Raw genomic sequence first — 17778 nt, 5'->3', positions numbered from 1 at the left:
AAAATAGAGAAGGGGCACCCCCACATTCACCATATAAGCTCTGCTCAAGTCTCTGGCTGACGCTTGAGGTGTGCACATGCACAGCAGACTCTGAGCAGCCTGATTCAGGCTGGAAAAAAAAAAGAGCAGTTGCCTACCCCAGGGGAGGCAACGTTTGGTGTCTGAGTTTACGGAAGTGAACTGCCTGAGGAAGGAAAGAAGGAAGTGAGGGAGGGAGGGGGGAAGAGAGAGAGGGGGGAAGGGAGGGAGGAAGTGAGGGAAGAAAGGAGGGAGGAAAGAAGGAAGGAAGGGAGGGAGGGAGGAAGGAAGGGAAGGAAAGAACAGATGGAGGGAGGAAGGGAGGGAAGGAGGGAGAGAGGGAAGGAGGAAGGGAGGGAAGGAGGAAGGGAGAGAGGGAGGGAGGGAGGAAGGAAGGGAGGCAGGAAGTGAGGGAAGAAAGGAGGGAGGAAGGAGGGAAGGGAGGGAGGGAAAAAGGAAGGGAAGGAAGGAGGAAGGGAGGGAGGGAGGAAGGGAAGGAAGGAAGGGAGGGAGGGAGGAAGGGAGGGAAGGAAGGAAGAGAGGGAGGGAAGGGAGGAAGAAAGGGAGGGAGGGAGGGAGGGAGGGAGGAAGGAGAGGGAAGGGGAGGGAAGAGGGAAAGAAAGAAAGAAAGAAAGAAAGAAAGAAAGAAAGAAAGAAAGAAAGAAAGAAAGAAAGAAAGAAAGAAAAAATTGAGACTCTTCAGAGTAATACAACAGAATCCAGATTTTCTAAGCACGACACAATCTAAAATTACACAACATGCAAAGAAACAGGAAAATATGATCCAACTCAACAGAAAAGTCATCAGTGGAGACCAATGTGAGATTACCAAGAGAATGGCATTAGAGGCTGGGATTATAATGCATGTAAATGTAACACATGTAAAAACTACAGCATAAGGGGTTGGAAGAGAAGAATGAATCTATACAGCTATAGGATGTCTACATGTTAAGTGAAATGATACAGCAGAACCTGGCTGGCTCAGTTGGAAGAGCATGTGAATCTTGATCTTGGGGTCATGAGTTTGGGGTCCATCCACACTGGGTATAGAGATTAGTTACATAAATAAGTAAACTTAAAAAAAACATAAAGTGAAATGATACAACATTAACCATAAGAAGACTATAAAAATTCAAGGATGCTTATCTGTAAGTTCTAAGGCAACCACCAAAAAGTAAAATAAAATAATGCAAAGAAGTATGGCTAAAAAGCCAGTAAATATATTAAAATGGAATTAAGGGGCAGAGATTTTTAGAATGATTTAAAAAAAGTAAGACCCACAAGAGACACACTTCAAATATAAAGACAGGTTGAAATTTTTTTATGGAAACTGATATACCAGGCAAACAGTAAGAACAAGAAGGCTAGAGTTACTACATTAGTATCAGCTAAAGTGGTTTTTAAGACACAGTATTGCCAGGGATAAAGAGGGACACTTCAAAATGACAAAAGGACCAATTCACCAGGAATTTATAACACTCATACACGTGTATATACCTAAAACAAAAAGAGCTTGAAAATACTTGAAACATATACTGTCAGGACTAAAAAGAGACACCAACAATTCCACAGTCACGGTGACAGATTTAAAAATCCCTCTCTTCACGGTAATAGAATAATAGACAAAAAGTAAAACACAGATGATCTAATACTGCCAACCTCTGGGACCTACTTGTGTTTATGGGTCATAACATCCTAAAAATGCAGAACATATTCTTTTCAAGTGCACATGGTATATTCACCAAAAGAGACCCATGTGAGACCATAAAACAAGTATCAATAAATGTAAAAGGACCAAAATCACATAGAGTACATCTTTGGCTACAAGGACATTAATCAGACATTAACAACTAACATATCTGAATACCATTCTTCACTGAAAGGAGGCAAGGCTCTTTGGAGAAATAGCCGATTCTTGAGCAGGGTCAGAGGAGATATAAAATGGGCCTGGAATATCCTGTTGTGCTAGAAAAGGGTGCCAGAAACTTTGAAAAACAAAGGATAGGGGGGTGTCAAAAGGACATGGGGCCCAGCCCGAGGGGCGCTCTGCCTGGCAGATTCAGGACAACTGGAGCATCACACATAATAAGGCCAGTGGTGAGATTGCATCCTATGAAATCCAAGAGGACTCCCTGAGTCCAGGCTGGCAACAGATGGACGCAAAAAGTAGTAAGTAAGGAGGGGCTCTTCTTCCCTGCGGTAGGCCAAGGGCCTAATGAGAAGTGTGCAGTCGGTGCCGAGGCAGGAAAACTGACACTTTGCACCACCAGAGCAAAGACCGTTCCAGGCAAGAACCATCAAAGGAGATGAAATCTAGGGCAGTCTGATGAGGAATGGAGTACGTGTGTGGTCTTCAAGTCCCACTTATTAGTCTCGAGGAGACAATAACTACAGACTGGAGAAGTCAACAGCACCAGCCTGGGTACTCAGAATCCCTACCATTGATGGAAGACAAAGGGCGCCGTGTGCCTCTGGATAGGGAACCTGAGAAGGACACATCATTTCTGTGGCCAAAATTTCTGGTCAAACTGGAATATGAACTGTAGATTAGATAAAATATTCCATCTGTGCTAAATTTCCTGAATTTAGGAACCATGGTTATGTAAAAGAACATCTTTGTATTTAGGAAATACACAATTTAGGGGCAAAGGGCATGATGTATCCAACTTACTATCAAATGGTTCCAAAAAAAATAAAACATAAATTTCATAGAGAGATAAAGAAGGAGAGAGAGAATAAAACAAACATAGTAAAATGTTACAAGTTGGTAAATTGGGCAAAGAGTAGAACGAGAATTCTTTGTATTATCCATGCAACTTTTCTGCAAGTTTCAAATTACTTCAAAATAAAGTAAATTACTGACAGTGGAGGGCAAACATATGGGGATCAGCAAATTCAGAAAAAGGGAGAGACCTCTACCTACAAACCTGCAAACCTTCACTTTCACTGGGAATGGCTGATACTTACCTGTCTTCTTTGATAACATCAACAAAATGGGCGTCTGTTTTCTCCCGGATGTTCTTGAATCTCAGTGGAAGGAGAGCTGACTGGTCCAAGCTCACTCCTGCCCACCTTCCCTTTTCCTGTAAGATCTCACACAGGGAGGTCTGACTGTTGGTGAGCTTCTCTTCGTGGGGAGGACTCAGAAGTCCATTTTGAGTTTTGGAATTAGGAGCTCCAGGAGCCTGCCTCAAGACAAGGGGGGTGGGAGGCAGACACAGAGGCTGAAGTGCAGGCATGTCACAGTGTTATTCCAACCCGGCCTCCACCACACCAGCCCTGCCGCATGACTGACCAGCACCCTCACACCTCTGTTCTGATCTGACGCTCGACCTCTCCACCCACCCGCTTCTCCTCACCCCCGCTATTTTGTCAAATTGCACCTCCAGGAGTCGAGGCAGCCAGGAAGGTGACATCGTGGGAAGGACCAGTAAGGAGGTGGAGAGAAGGCCAAGGAAGAGTTGAGGCTCTCGGAGCTTGCCAACCACAGAATCGGCATTGCAGAGGGCTGTGGGGGAAGCGGCGGGGGCGGGGAGTGGGGGGGCCTGGGGCGGTGGATACGGTATGGGGATCGATCAGAGGGAGGGCGGAGGATAAGAGACCTCCCGGGAGAGTCAGCCTTTATAAGCTGTATTCAAAGGGCTCCCGGTTTGGTGCTTGTCCTCCCTTCCTCTGCGGTCCTGACTCTGTCTCTGGGTGAGACTTCAGTGGCAGTGTCCTCGCTGCCAGCCCTGACCCCAAGCCTCTCTTCACGACACATCTCTGCTCCTGCAGAGCCCCCTCGTGTCTCTGCATGTGCATGTTCTGCCCCGTGCTCTGGCCCCACAGACCTTCCCTGGCTACAGCAGTCCGCATCTTGAAGCTCTGAGTGCCTGCGAAGGCAGGCATGTGATTACTCCACTTCACAGGGGTGAGTCCTGACTCTCCAACCCGATCTTACTGGTCTAGTCAAAACCCAAAGGACGAGAAGGTATGGAATGGTGTCGCCCACGGGGAATTATTCTCAGAAGTGAGAAGCCGACAAGACAGGAATGTCACCAAGGGTGGATGCACCGGGAGAGGAGCTGACGGAAAGAACAGCCATGAGCTTGTTACCTTGGTGCTGTTTTTATGCTCCTCTTGACAGCCGTTTTGGACCGCTCCTCCTTCTGCACCAGCTTCCGATTTGGGGGCGAACGTGATTCCGCACGAAGGGCAAGTCTACAAGAAAAACACATGCCGTAGGAACACACCCAGAAAGCACAGCCACAACCTGTAATCCAATCAAGTCTATCAGGTGCAGTTGGTTGTGGCGCCGAATGGTTTTAACCAAGTGGAAGGCTTACTGAGCCACTTGAGCATGAATTAAAAACAAACTGGCCAAGTGAAAAACGGAAACACGACCACACAGACTGGTACGTGAACACTCAGGGCAGCGCTATCCATAACAGCCAAAAAGAAACAACTCAAATGTCCATCAATGGATGAAAGGATCAACAAAGTGTGGAACATCCACAGGATGGAAGAGTATTCAGCCACCAAAAGGAATGAAACCCTGACACGTGCTACAACATGGATGAGCCTTCAAAACACTGATAGGTGACACAGGCCAGACACAAAGGACAACATTATTACACGATTCCATGTATATACAATATCCAGAGAAGGCAAGTTCATAGAGATAGTAAGGAGATCAGTGGATGAGGGGATGAAGGAATGGGGAGAGAGCTAAAGGATGTGGAGTTTCTTTTGGGAGGTGATGAAAATGTTCTAAAATGGACTGTGGTGACGGCTGTACAATCCTGCAAGTATACTGAAACCCACCAAATTGTCTACTTTAAAAGGGTACATTTTGTGTGAGTGTAAATTAGATCTCGATAGATCTGTTATTAAGCCAACAAACCGGCCACTAGCCTACACAAGTTTCTCAGGCTGTGTGTGACGGTGAGCTGTTTGTATACAACAGGCTGAAAAGTCAGAGGGACATGTTTACAGACGCAGGAATTCTCCGAAGCTTGAGCAATTAGCTGACCCAGAAAAGACAGGCAGAGGCTCAGCAGGGACAGGCGGAGTAGAAAGGGCAGGCTTTGCCTCTCACAGCCAGGGCGTGGAGCTCCCTGTTCAGACTGCGGACCTCAGTCCTCTCCCCTACACACAGGAGTGGGGATGGCTGCTGCAGACGTGTGGGAAGAACTAAGCGAGGAAGATGGCGACTCGTGGCCTTGCTCCCGGCGCTCAGTGCATGCTGCACCGACTTACTCTTACTATGGACGTGATCCTGCTTGCCGGCAGCCGCCACCAAGACAGCGACTAACGGCTGTGGGTGGAGAAGACGAATGGCAGCAGGACAGATCTAGCAGGACTCTAGAACAATTTCTAGCATACTAAGCACCGTCAAACACTGGAATACATTATAGAAGGCTAGACGTTATTTTAGAAAATTAAAATAAGTATCATTTAGGGGCACCTGGGTGGCTCAGTCGGTTAAGCATCCTACTGAGATCATGATCTCATGGTTCACGTGTTGACAGCACGGAGACTGCTTGTGATTCTCTCTCTCTGCACACTCACACTCTCTCTCTCTCCCTCAGAATAACTAAACTAACTAAATAAATAAGTAAGTATTATTTAGGGTCCAAAGACAAGGATATGACTTAACATCACATCTGAAGTTAGATTTCAGGCCTCTACTATATTAAATAAAAGAAATAAAGATTCTAAAGAGTTGTGTCATCTGGGAATCTGATGCAATGTACAAGTATGAACACTCACATTCATTTGTAAAGTGGAGATATATACACCAAAGCAGCAGGCCTCCGACAGGCCCAGCAGGATTCCCGAGGGTGTCCTGTGGTGGGGCGAGGGTGGGAGTAAGTGGCTCTGGTAGCAGCAGTGATGGCTGCTCCTTTAAGGCCACACTGGTTCCACAAAGGCCTACTGGCAGCCTAGGGGGAGAGGGGGGTACAATCCGGTGCAGGGGATGGTCAGAGAGACTCTAAGCTGGGTCATACCCTGAGGGTCTGGGGCTTTCCCCAACCTCTTGAAGACACAATGAAAGAGTAACAGCTACCTCTCTGGCCACTTTTTAAACTTCAAGGCTAGAGAAGTAGCATAACAATAGTAGTTCTAGCTAGCTTCTAGAAGTTACTATAGTGATTACTGGTGTGTAACACAGTGATCAGAGGCCGTATCATGGACCAAATCCTGGTTCTAACACGTAATAGGTACGAGACTCCCTGGCCTGTTTCCTCCTTTCTGAAACAGGACTGTGTCTCCCGCTACTGACCTCCCAGAATACAGTTGAGCAGGACGAGGGAGCCCCATCCTGGCCCCGTGGGAGGACTGTGCACGAGCGAGCGGGAGCGCACATGTGCTCACCACACTGGGCTGTGCCTGCAGCGTCAGTGAGCACTCAGCAAATGCTGGTCCTTAACAGTAAAACTTCGGGTTTTAAAGACAGCACATCTGGTCCTTTAATGTCCTTGTCACAGACAGAGCAGCCAACCTCATTATCTCTTGGCATCATTTGTTCCTGAGTACTTTTCTCTCCTCAAGCACAGAACATGTACTTTAAAAACAGGCCCTGTGCTTCTCAGACATTGCCCATGGCACCCTGGCGTCACACATGAAAGATGTTTTAAGCACTCAGAGCCACAAATATGCAACAGTGGCTATCAAACCTACTGGACACCAGAGGGCACACACCCTCTGTGAAGGAGTCCCTGGATACGCTTCGCAGGCACACACCCTCTCTCTAAAGGGTGACTGCGAAGGGGCTGGAAGAAGCCCGTGGAGACCAGGAGTGTCCAGGGGGACTGGCTGATCTCAGGAGCCTGGGACAACTGGGCAACCCAAGTCTACATCTCTGTGACAGAGAGAGGCCACGGGGCCTGTTCCCTCCCGTAATAAAATGTTCTAATACAAAGGTTAGGTCAGGTGGCCGGCCCACAAAAGAACCTCCGGGAGCAAAGGTGCAGACATAATGGTCATCATGCTCTAGAGACTGTGCTCTGGGAGGTTCGGGGGCTTGTCAGAGTCACACGTCAAGCAGCAGAGAGCAGGCCCTGTGGTCGGGACTCCCAGTGGCCTGAACAGTGCTCACTAGTCCCTCTGCATCCCCCCAGCAGCTTCGTGCAGGCAGTGTAGGCCCTAGGAGCGGGCGGCAGAACCAGCAGCCCCAGGAACTTGCAGTGCATGGATCCAGAGGATCCTTTCACTGTGCTTTGAAAATGTGGCTCTTTGTCCTTCTATTTCTTCCTCATCTACTTTGCTTTTGGGGGACAATTTTACTGATTAAATCTTTAAAACAAATGAAACAAAAAACCTTAGTGAAGTCTGTGCACTGATGGAGACTTCCTCACAACCGAACACTCCCTTCTGCTGTGTGGTGAGGATCCCCTCTGCACCAGGGAGCCCCCCGCAGGCCACAGAAGGTGGGCTTGTCTCCCTCTCCACCACCCACAGATTCTTTAACTATTTTCCAGCTTCGTGTTCATCTGGGTGAAAACATCTCTTAAACTGATTTTTGCGAAGCACACAAGACACCTCTGAGATGTTTCCCCACCCGTTAAACACCCGGCTCTCCTCCTACGGAGAAGTCCTCACTCACTAGAAAGAGCATTTCGGACTTCAGGGAACTCTCTGGGGTACCTTACCACCTTGGGAGGCAAGGTGTCCAACAGCCCGATTAGACGATACGGGATTGAGAATCCCGATGTGCTGAGGGCACAGCAATGCACAAAAACCAGGTCCTTATCCGCACAGTGTCTGGGGTCCCAAATGCCTGACAATTATTCCTCGTAAAAGACCATGCAGCCGCTCTGGGGACACAAAGCTTCATCAACAGGGGGAGTCAGACTGCAGGTTCGTGGTCGCTGACCACCATAGAGCCGTTCTCTGGCCTCCGTTCCTAACACGGGGAGGACCCAGGAATGACTCTGGCACTGTGATCTCCTGTGCCTCACTCCCCTGAAGTAACCCAAGCAGATGACCACCTCCTGGTTAAGTGGCACTGCTGGCAACTGGCACCAAGGGAAGCTTTACTAAGACCAGGATAGGGTCCCCAAAACAGAGCTGTAGGGGCGAAGGAGTATGCTGGCTGCTGCCTCGGAAACCCGAGATCCCTTGGAGAACACCCAAGAACACACTCTGCATTTTCCCAGATGATGTCTGCTCCTGCCTCAGCATGGACGTCAGCTTTGGAGCGGAGATTATAACTACCTCTCCAACACACTAGAGCATAAATGCATTTGTTTTAAACCCATTTCAATGTACACATGCTCCATTCTGTTCAGAATACATGTCATAGAGGTAAAAAACAGGTTTTTCTTCAAGGCTCTCTCTCTTCACGAGATACATCACTTCCAAGCCAACAGCTGTCCTTTTTCATAACTGTCAAGGAAGGGAGCAGGGAGACCTCTTTTCTGAGAATCGAAGAGGAAATATCAGAAAGGCCTGGCTTCACCCGTTTGGCCTGCTGAGTGTGACTTCAGTGAGCTGTCCTGGGACCCAGAAAGGCAGCGCGTGCTCCCAAACTTGAAACCCAGGCTGAGCGTGGCAGACAGGAACGTGCAACGTGCAACGGTAAAGACAGACAGACTTCCTGAGGCCCACGCAGGGCTCTGCATTCTCTGCCGGTAGTCCTCAGAAGCACCGGGAAGCAGACACTGTGATCAGCTCCCTTCTACACGAGGCAGAGAAGAGAAAGGACTTGCCCAGAGTTATGCAGTTAGAAAATGACAGAGGGGAGCTGAAGCCCAGGTGGCAGCACCCTGGACCCTATCCGAGCATGTGGCCCCTCTGAGGGAGCAGGAGTAAGTCACCTGCCTTCTCCTATCCTTGGCGGGCCAGTGCAGCATCGTGGAAGCTAGTGGGTTAGCAGAAGCATGAACACTTCCAAGTAGATGATTTCTGCAAACAAAATACTAGAGGAAAATAGAAACAGAAATTGTTACAGAAGAAGTAAGGCAACTTAGAAGCTTTAAGAACAGAAAATGCACAGTCTGAGAGTACGGGAGGCAAAACAACAACAAAATAAAACAAAAACCTGTAAAAATCAGACATAAGATCTCAAAGTCGTGGAGCACAGAGTCATAGAACCCTGCTCAGATTCCTGGGCCCTAAACGACCACTGGGTTTATTAAGGGAGGCTGATAAGGCAAGCAGATCATTACTGTGCTGTGGAAATATTCCATCAGGAAGTCAAAAGAAGAAAATGTGTGGTTATTTGGGGAAATTTCATTTACATGCAGTACTTTACTGCCTGATAATACCAGTTAAATGACGCTGGACACATCTTCCAGTTCAATTCACATGTGATATATCACAGAAATACAGTCAACATGGTATATTTATATTACACAGTATGATTAGAATAGCACAACTACAGTAAAAAGTTAGTACACATACATTAGACGTTTACATCGTGAGACAACAGACTTACGCAGAGTGGGAAAGAGTCCAGAGAGCTGCAGGCCACGTGTCGTCCCCAACCGTCCCCACCACGTGTCAGTCCCCGCTCCCGCAGACGTCTGCACCTCACAGCAACCACAGCGCGCTCATCAAGACTAAGTAATTAACACTGCACAGAACTACTAAACTGCGCTACAGGCTCAGATTTCCCAGCTTTCCCCTGAGTGTCCGGTTTCTGTTCCAGGATCCCACGCTGCATTTAGCATCTCCTTGTCTCCTCCAGCCAGCGGCAGGTCCTCTGTCTTTCGTCTTTGGTGACTTGTCACTCCTTCGGTGTCATGGTCAGGTGTCATGTGTTCTGTAGACTGGCCTCAAATCTGCACTTGTCCAGTGTGATCTCACAAGTCGGCCAAGGTTTAGGAGTTGGGAGAAGAACCCCACAGAGGTGACGTGCCCTTGTCAATACATCACACGGCAGGGTGCGGGGGCATGCACGTGACACTGAGAGCCTTATTAATAGACATGCCAGCCTTCATCAGCCAGTGAGGCAGGGCCCACCAGGTTTTCCACCGTGGAGTTACTATTCTTCTCTTTGCAATCAATAAATATCGGGGGGTGGGGGTGTTTGGAGGCTGTGCAAATATCCTGCTTCTCCTTAAACTTCTACCTACTAATTTCAGAACTCACTGAGGGACCCTGCCTGTAGCAAATACCATGGTGGTGTCCCAGTGATGGCTCTCTCCCTCCCTCAGCTGGAACTCTTCTGTGAGGGTAACTGCCGACCTCCATGGGACAGGCTTCCTCTGACAGAAGGAAAAACACGGGACTGGAAATGGAGATACAACCTGGAGTTTTGTTTTTTGTTTTTTTTAAACTTACTTCATATTCACATTTTGGAATCAGACTATTTATTTTGTAAGAATTTTATTAACATAGAGTTTACGTACCATGCAATTTACCCATCTAAAGTGTATATAGTTCAGTGAATTTTAGTATATTCACAGAATTGTGCAACCATCACCACTACCAATTAAACCCCAGTTATAATAAATATGTAGTGTCTAAACTACAGACAGATACTACCTTTCCCGTTTCTGTAATGAACTAGAAGGATGGCCGCTTCCTCAGACTGAGCCCACGGAGCCTCCTTGTAATAATTTTGAGTAAAAATAACAAGGACATAAAAGAGTGACCATTTATTTAGAGTCATGAAAAAAGTCTCGGTGACGCCACAGAAGGATGGTCCCCAGAGCTAGTGACCTCAAAGGGAAAGTATTGCCCTTTTGATAACAGGACAGATCCTCCATGAATTGCCCCCATGTAGGCAAATCCACACCGTTAGTCTCATTACTGACTGTAAACATGTAGAAACTCCCTGTGTGTGTGCAGCCCCAGGGTTCTGAATAATAGATTAAGGTTAAATTCACAGAGACTGGGCAAGCAGGTGTCTTGCCAATGAGGTCCTTCACAGATAAACCAAGATGCTCTCACAGCTCACACACGCAGTTCACTGGTTAAGACTGATGCGATAAAAAACCATCCACATTTCAGTTTTCGTTTTTTTGCTCTTCGCAGAGACGTCAGACCAGCTATTTTTACTGGCATGTGTAGTCGCAATCCATCCATCATCCACAGCATTCATGGAGAAGGAGCAGTAGACATCTACTGCAGAGCTCAGGTCACACTGCACAGGCCCAGGTGCTCCTGCTCCAATATCACATTTATGACATGGTCACGTCCCCTACAGCAAAATCTGAAGAACCTCCCTGGAGTTGGAACACACAGAGAAGGCAAGACCTTCCTGAGAGAGTCAGGGACTCCTTGTGGGCAAATCAAAGCAGAGATCTGTCTCCTCTTGTCCTTCTTGACCCCCCCCCCCCCCCCCACCGTGGTCAGCATCCACTTCTCCACATGGAGTGAACAAACACATGTCCGGTAGTAAGTGAGCCTCCAAACCTAGCATTCATGGGCATGACTTTGGCTACTCTTCACGGCAGCCCTGGGAGCTCACCATCCACTATTTCACTGTGGACAGGAAACTGAGTGACAAGGCTTTGGGAGGGCTCTTTGATTTTAAGTTCTGGCTCTTTCCGTGGCACTAAATCTCCCTTCCATGACACTGACATTTAGAGTCCTTGTCTCCTTCCCTGGCTCCCCTCTTGATTCCTCCTTCCTCTACTCCAAACCTTAGAGCTTTCTTTGCAAGCTCAGGCTCAGACAGCTGGGCGCTGTGGTGTTGGTCGAACCCGTCCCGCAACAGGCTATGGCAGGGCCTTCCTGATGAGAAACCCTCACTGCCCCACTCAAGAAGCCAAGACTTGGGCGTGGGAAGCACTCCCTCTGATCTATGACATCAGGGCCAAACCCTTTATCCTTTGACGTCACTATTTTTTCTTGGTAGGTCATCACAGACGAATTTATGAAACATTATGTAAAACTACCCCAGCTTTGAACTGGGAGACAACCTGCATGGGACATGCGTCGAGGGGGTAGACAAGAGTACTGTGTTGACATTACCTGCTCCTATTCAGTCCTGCTCAGGCTTCTGAGTGCAGTCCTACTTGTGGCCTAACTCTGCAGAGCTACAGCTCTCTGTGTCTGATTCAAGAATTAAAAACTTGGGGCGCCTGGGTGGCTGTCATTTAAGCGACCGACTTCTTGATTTCAGCTCAGGTCATGATCTCACAGTTTATGAATTTGAGCCCCGCGTCAGGCTCTGTGCTGACATCAAGGAGCCTGTTTAGAATTCTCTCTCTCCCTCCCTTCCTCCCTCCCCCCCCCTCTCTCTGCCACTTCGCTGCTCATGTGCTCTCTCTCAAATAAATAAATTTTAAAAAAGAATTAAAAACGTAAGCCAAAAAAATATATAACTATCTACCACATGCCAGAGTGCACACGTGGGAAAAGCATACGTTATTTAACACTTGGGGCCCTCTCGCATTCAAAGAGCTCACAGGAAGCCACCCAAGAAACAAGCAAACGGGTAGGTTACAGCTGAATTGACCTTGGATTTGGAGATGGGGGGACAGCACGGTTAGCCAGAGGGGTCACACACAGGAAGCTGCAGTTCCGCCGCACAGGGCGAGGAAGAGAAGCCCAGAGGGAAGGGACATGAGGAGCACCACGGGTGATAGGAGCGACGGGAGGACCAAGACACGCATGCTCTCACTTGAGGAATATTCACTCAACACCTTTCCCCAGTTTCTTGGTTCCTGCGAGAAACTCCTTCCACTAGACAGTCATTCCTCCGAAAGGTGCTGCTTGAAAAAAGAAGTCTGTGGTCACCAAGGCCTGAGAGCACGGCCTCCGCATCCCTCTCTGGAGGCCCCAACGTGGCTGTCAGCACGCTAGAGGCTCTGAGCAGCCCTGGAGAAGAGAGACCCTTTCTCTTGCACGCAGCCCAGACTGCGCAGGTTTACGTGACCACACAACACTTTTCCGTACTTGATGCCTATTTCCGGCCTGAGAAACCACTGCTCAAGGGAAGGTACTTTCAAAGGACACAGTGCCTGGCACAGGCCCCTCCAACGAGCCGGGGCTTCCCACAGTGGGTGGGGAGATGCGAGGATGGTCACACAAATCTACATGAGAGCTACGCTCACTAGAGGAGGCAGCAGCAGCCACGAAGGGAAGAAGTGCGTTCCCAGGGAGAGTCGACAGACCCTGACGAAGGAGAAGGAGGAAGCAGTCAGTGCTTCCAGCTAACTAGAAAAACTGACCGGAGTACAGACCACGTAAGGCAACAAACCAATGGCTCGTGTGAGGTGCTGACAGGTGTTTAGGTTAAACCCGCCCTAAGAACCTATGAGCAGGCAGCCAGTATTTTTTCTGTTGTGCAAAAACTTACTCGAAGGAAGGCCTTACACGTACATTAGAGTGTATATAACCCTTCAAGCAGACCTCAGTTTTCTGTCCTTCCAGCTCAGGACAATAGCTCTAAGGACTCCCTAAGTCACCCAGTGCTTCCTATTTGCAAGGCTTTCACAGAGGCCTGCTCTCACCTGATCCCGCAGAAACCGAAGCAGAGGGGCGAGCCTGTGCCCCGCTGCCCTAGATCAGCAAGGCCTGGAGTGGAGACCGCGCCGTCCACCTCTCCACTCCAAGCGTGGGGCAGCCCCAGACTCAGATGCCATTACCCTCCCTGCACCATCAAAATGTCCCGAAGTTACACTTCAAGATCTTCCCTCCTGAAAGGGGCACAAAGATCTCCCACCACCCCAAATTCCTTTTGTCAGACACAGTTAACTTAATAGATCACAAGATTTTCAGAAAACTTTCAATGATTATTTGGAAAATTTATACACAGCAACAGAATACGCTAAATAGTTTTTGTCCAGATTTTAAAAATAAAAAACATTTATATCTATAACTATAGCTATATACATATAACTAGAACAAGAAATGTTCTTTTGGGATAAGAGAAAACCTTTTTAGGGTAATTTAGCAGTGAATCGCTGTCACTAAAATCGGAAGGTATGTGCTACGGATACAAACACACATACACGTAATCTAACATATCAGGCAAACACAACAAATCATTCATTTTTGGATTTGAGCTCTATTTTTCTATTTAAATGCAGTTCAGTCTGAAGCCTGGAGGAAATAATTTCTCTCCAAATAATGAAACTGTACTTGGAAAACGGTGTTTTTAACGTCTCACCCCCCGACAATTCTCCCCTGCTTGTGTGCAGGGACAGCCCGTGAGCCTGGAGCTCTGCGTTCTGACCGCTGCAAGTCACTGCCCCACGCAAAGAGGCTGTCTTCAAAGGGTGCAGGCATTAAGGAAGTATCAGATACCTTAGCTGTCATGCACGTGCCAGAGCATATGGGGAAGAGGCGGTCTAGCACCCTACCCCGTGGGTCCTCAACCAGAAGGGGTTTCACCCTCCTTCACCCCTCAGGAGTCTCAGGGGTTACTGGGCACTGTCTGACATTCTTGGTCACCATAATGGGGGGAGGGGGCGCTCCTGGCACGTGATGGTGAAGGCCACGGGTGGTGCTCAATGTCCCACCGGGCACAGGATGGCCCCCACCACGAAGAGTTACCTGGCCCGAAACGTTCCTAGTGCTGAGTGTGGCAAATCCCGCACTAACTTAACAAAGCGCACGATAAAAATGATACCAGAGGGCTGTTAATAAAACTGAGCACAATTACACAAAATAACTGGACGGCAGGGACTATGGATTCTGGCAGAGGGAAAGGACCTGGACACCCACATTGTGGTCCCCTCTGAGCTAGCTCTCAAAGCGCTGAGTGAATGTGGACAAGCAGGAACACACTGGATTAAAGTCATAACACCAGGCCATCGTCCTGACCTGTTTGAGGACACAACAACACAGTGAAGTGGAACTGTCAGCAGTGCCTCTCTCTCTCTCTCCCCTTCATTTTTTTTTTTTTTTTATTAAATGGAAACCTCAAATATTTCAACCGTAAAAATAAACCAGAGATACCAGTAGGGAAAATGAAATCAAATGTGGAAGCCGAGGAGCAGCTCACAAACTGGAGTGGTTTCAAATGCCCACGGTCCGTCTGCCATGTTAATCCCGTGGTAGTTTATTATAACAGAAATGGGCACTTCTAGACAGTCGCCAGGAGGTCTCTGTTCCAACAATGAAATATTATAACATTCCTGGCAAGAATGCACTCTTAAAGTGAGCTACACCGCAAGATTCATCCACACCAACAAAGTTAAAATAATCATAAGACATTGGATTTCAAGAGACGTTAGGAGCACTTGAGAAAATGGTGTCTGCAGTAGGATACGAACTAGCTCTACAAGCAAGATGCGAGAAGAATCCCCTTTAGTGTCGTTTATCATTAGCTTTCAAAAATCCCAAAAGACAGCGTAGGTCTCAGAAAAAGAAAATAACAACTCGAGTAAGAAGCAAATTGATGCAGCGTAGAAAGAAAATGGAGGTGCATATGTGTCAAAAAAGCAAAGGTATTAAAAAAGGCAAAATGCTGGTGACTTCAGACTAAATTTAAAAACTGCAAAAACCAAATTGCAGGGCGTTCCAAGTCGTCTGCCACAGACCCAAAGGCCGCTTATCATTTCACATGTGCTACTGCAGAATTAATACAAAGTTTAAGAAGTAGGAAAAAAAAAAAACTAACCTTAAGGTTATCAAAGGTTTTGACAGTCTGCGCCAAGTCACTGACACTCCCTGGCGATGCTGTCCCCTGTCCCCTAGGGCCTGAGGACACCCGTGAGCCGTCAATGACCTCATAGCCAGAAAGCAAGGCCTCTGAACAGCTGCAACGAGACTCCTTCGCTCTCTGACCCGCTATCAGGTATGTCTTCAAACCTATGGATAAAAATTACAATCAGCACAGATGGAAACCACCGTTGGTTGAAATGCAGCTCGATCTTGCTCTCTATGCAGGACATGCTCCTGAAAAGTGGAGAGTAAAGTGAAAATATGAATGTCATATTTTACTACTGATTTCCGTGATCTTTTCAGAGACGTGCTGACTCAGGGAGAATGTTTGCCTCCAAAACACACCATTTTCTTATATCATGTTTTCTTTGAATTTTGGCTGCACATTTTCCCTTGAGGGCTGAAATGAGCATTAAAAACTTCCTCCATGAAAGGGTCACATGACCGCTCTGTGACAGCAGCCGAGCGGAATGACAGTCCACCCTAGACACTTGTTTGGTCAGTCTCGATGTAAGGGTGATCTAGAATAAGGACCACTTTACCATGTCAGGATTGCAAAACTGCCACGAAAAACGAGACCATAATGTGCACCAACAGGGGTAACTAAAACCTCCCTTGATTCAGATTATTAAGTACGGGTCTTCTGGCGGATCTAGAACATGGATTCTGTCAACCTGTACTCCGTAAGAATTTAATTCGCTCACAAAACCCTCATTAAAAAAAAAAAAGTTAGTTAAATGGACAATTAACTGACATCTTTACAATTCTCGTTACAGGCTGAAATAACAGAAACATACGCCACACCATGAAGTAGCTCTAATGGGCAGGTAGCTCCCTGCTGTGAGTATTCAGAAGAACTATCTGCTGAGAAAATACTAAGGAGCAGCTTTTTCAGACAGAACTCAAGGCATTTCTGAAAATGAAGCAAACCTTATTTAAATGAATCCATTGTTAGTCCTTACTGAAATTTGACAAGACTGCAAATTTGTTAAGGGGAGTGGGAATGTATGTAATTTGTTTAAAAAACATTTATCGTAGGACTAGGGTATGTTGTTCCTAGAGAATAAAATCAAGAACACAATAGGTCCCTGTCCTGGAGAGTTATAAGCTCCAGCAGAAGGTGGTAATGGAAAAGCATCACACAAAGATTTGATCAAGAGGTGAGGTATCTACACTCCTAAACCCATACAGGTACTTATATTCAGTACATTTTAATAAATGCTTTAAAATTAATTACCTAATTACTTAAAGAAAGCGGGGGCAACATCTGGCTGGCTTAGTCTGTAGAGCATGTGACTCTTGATCTCGGGGTTGTGAGTTCAAGCCCCGCAATGAGGGTAGAGATTACTTCAAAAAAGTTAGCTGGGCGGTGCCTGGGTAGCTCAGTTAAGCGTCTGACTTTGGCTCACACGTCAGTGTGAGTCCTGCGTCGGGCTCTGTGCTGCCAGCTCAGAGCCTGGAGCCTGCTTTGGATTTTGTGTCTGGAGTCTGCTTTGGATTCTGTGTCTCCCTTTCACTCTGCCCCTCCCCGCTCATGCTCTGTCTGTCTCTCTCTCAAAAATAAATAAACATTTGGGGCGCCTGGGTGGCGCAGTCAGTTAAGCGTCCGACTTCAGCCAGGTCACGATCTCGCGGTCCGTGAGTTCGAGCCCCGCGTCGGGCTCTGGGCTGATGGCTCTGGGCTGATGGCTCGGAGCCTGGAGCCTGTTTCCGATTCTGTGTCTCCCTCTCTCTCTGCCCCTCGCCCGTTCATGCTCTGTCTCTCTCTGTCCCAAAAATAAATAAATGTTGAAAAAAAAATATTCAAAAATAAATAAACATTGAAAAAATAAAAATAAAAATAAAAATAAAAATAATTAGTTGGGGCACCTGGGTGGTTCAGTTGGTTGAGCATCTGACTCTTGATTTTGGCTCACGTCCTGATCCCAGAGTTGTGGAATCGAGCCCTGCACTGGGCTCCCGACCAAGCATGGGGCCTGCTTGAGATTCTCTCCCTCTGCCCCTCTCCCTGGCTTGTACTCTCTCTTACTCTCTAAAATAAATAAGAAAGTAAAGAAGTACGTAAATAAATAAATAAAATACTTTTAAAAAATTAAACAACCTGGGGCGGCTGGGTGGCGCAGTCGGTTAAGCGTCCGACTTCAGCCAGGTCATGATCTCGCGGTCCGTGAGTTCGAGCCCCGCGCCGGGCTCTGGGCTGATGGCTCAGAG

At 47.4% G+C, this 17778-nt stretch overlaps 1 protein-coding gene across 1 annotated transcript in view; it reads right to left on the bottom strand.

The window, feature by feature from the left end:
* Nucleotides 1-17778, bottom strand: part of ADCY9 (adenylate cyclase 9) — a 121905-nt gene that overhangs the window by 20550 nt on the left and 83577 nt on the right. The window contains exons 3-5 of the mRNA XM_043560712.1: nt 15524-15714; nt 4114-4218; nt 2986-3203 (exon numbers count right to left, since the gene is read on the bottom strand). Of these exons, the coding sequence (XP_043416647.1) occupies nt 2986-3203; nt 4114-4218; nt 15524-15714 (514 nt within the window). The remainder of the gene's footprint in view (nt 1-2985; nt 3204-4113; nt 4219-15523; nt 15715-17778) is intronic.

The sequence above is a fragment of the Prionailurus bengalensis genome, chromosome E3 (genome assembly GCF_016509475.1).
Source record: "Prionailurus bengalensis isolate Pbe53 chromosome E3, Fcat_Pben_1.1_paternal_pri, whole genome shotgun sequence".
Classification (NCBI taxonomy): domain Eukaryota; kingdom Metazoa; phylum Chordata; class Mammalia; order Carnivora; family Felidae; genus Prionailurus; species Prionailurus bengalensis.
Note: the sequence above shows the minus strand (reverse complement) of the source record. Positions and strands in the feature narration are given on the sequence as shown.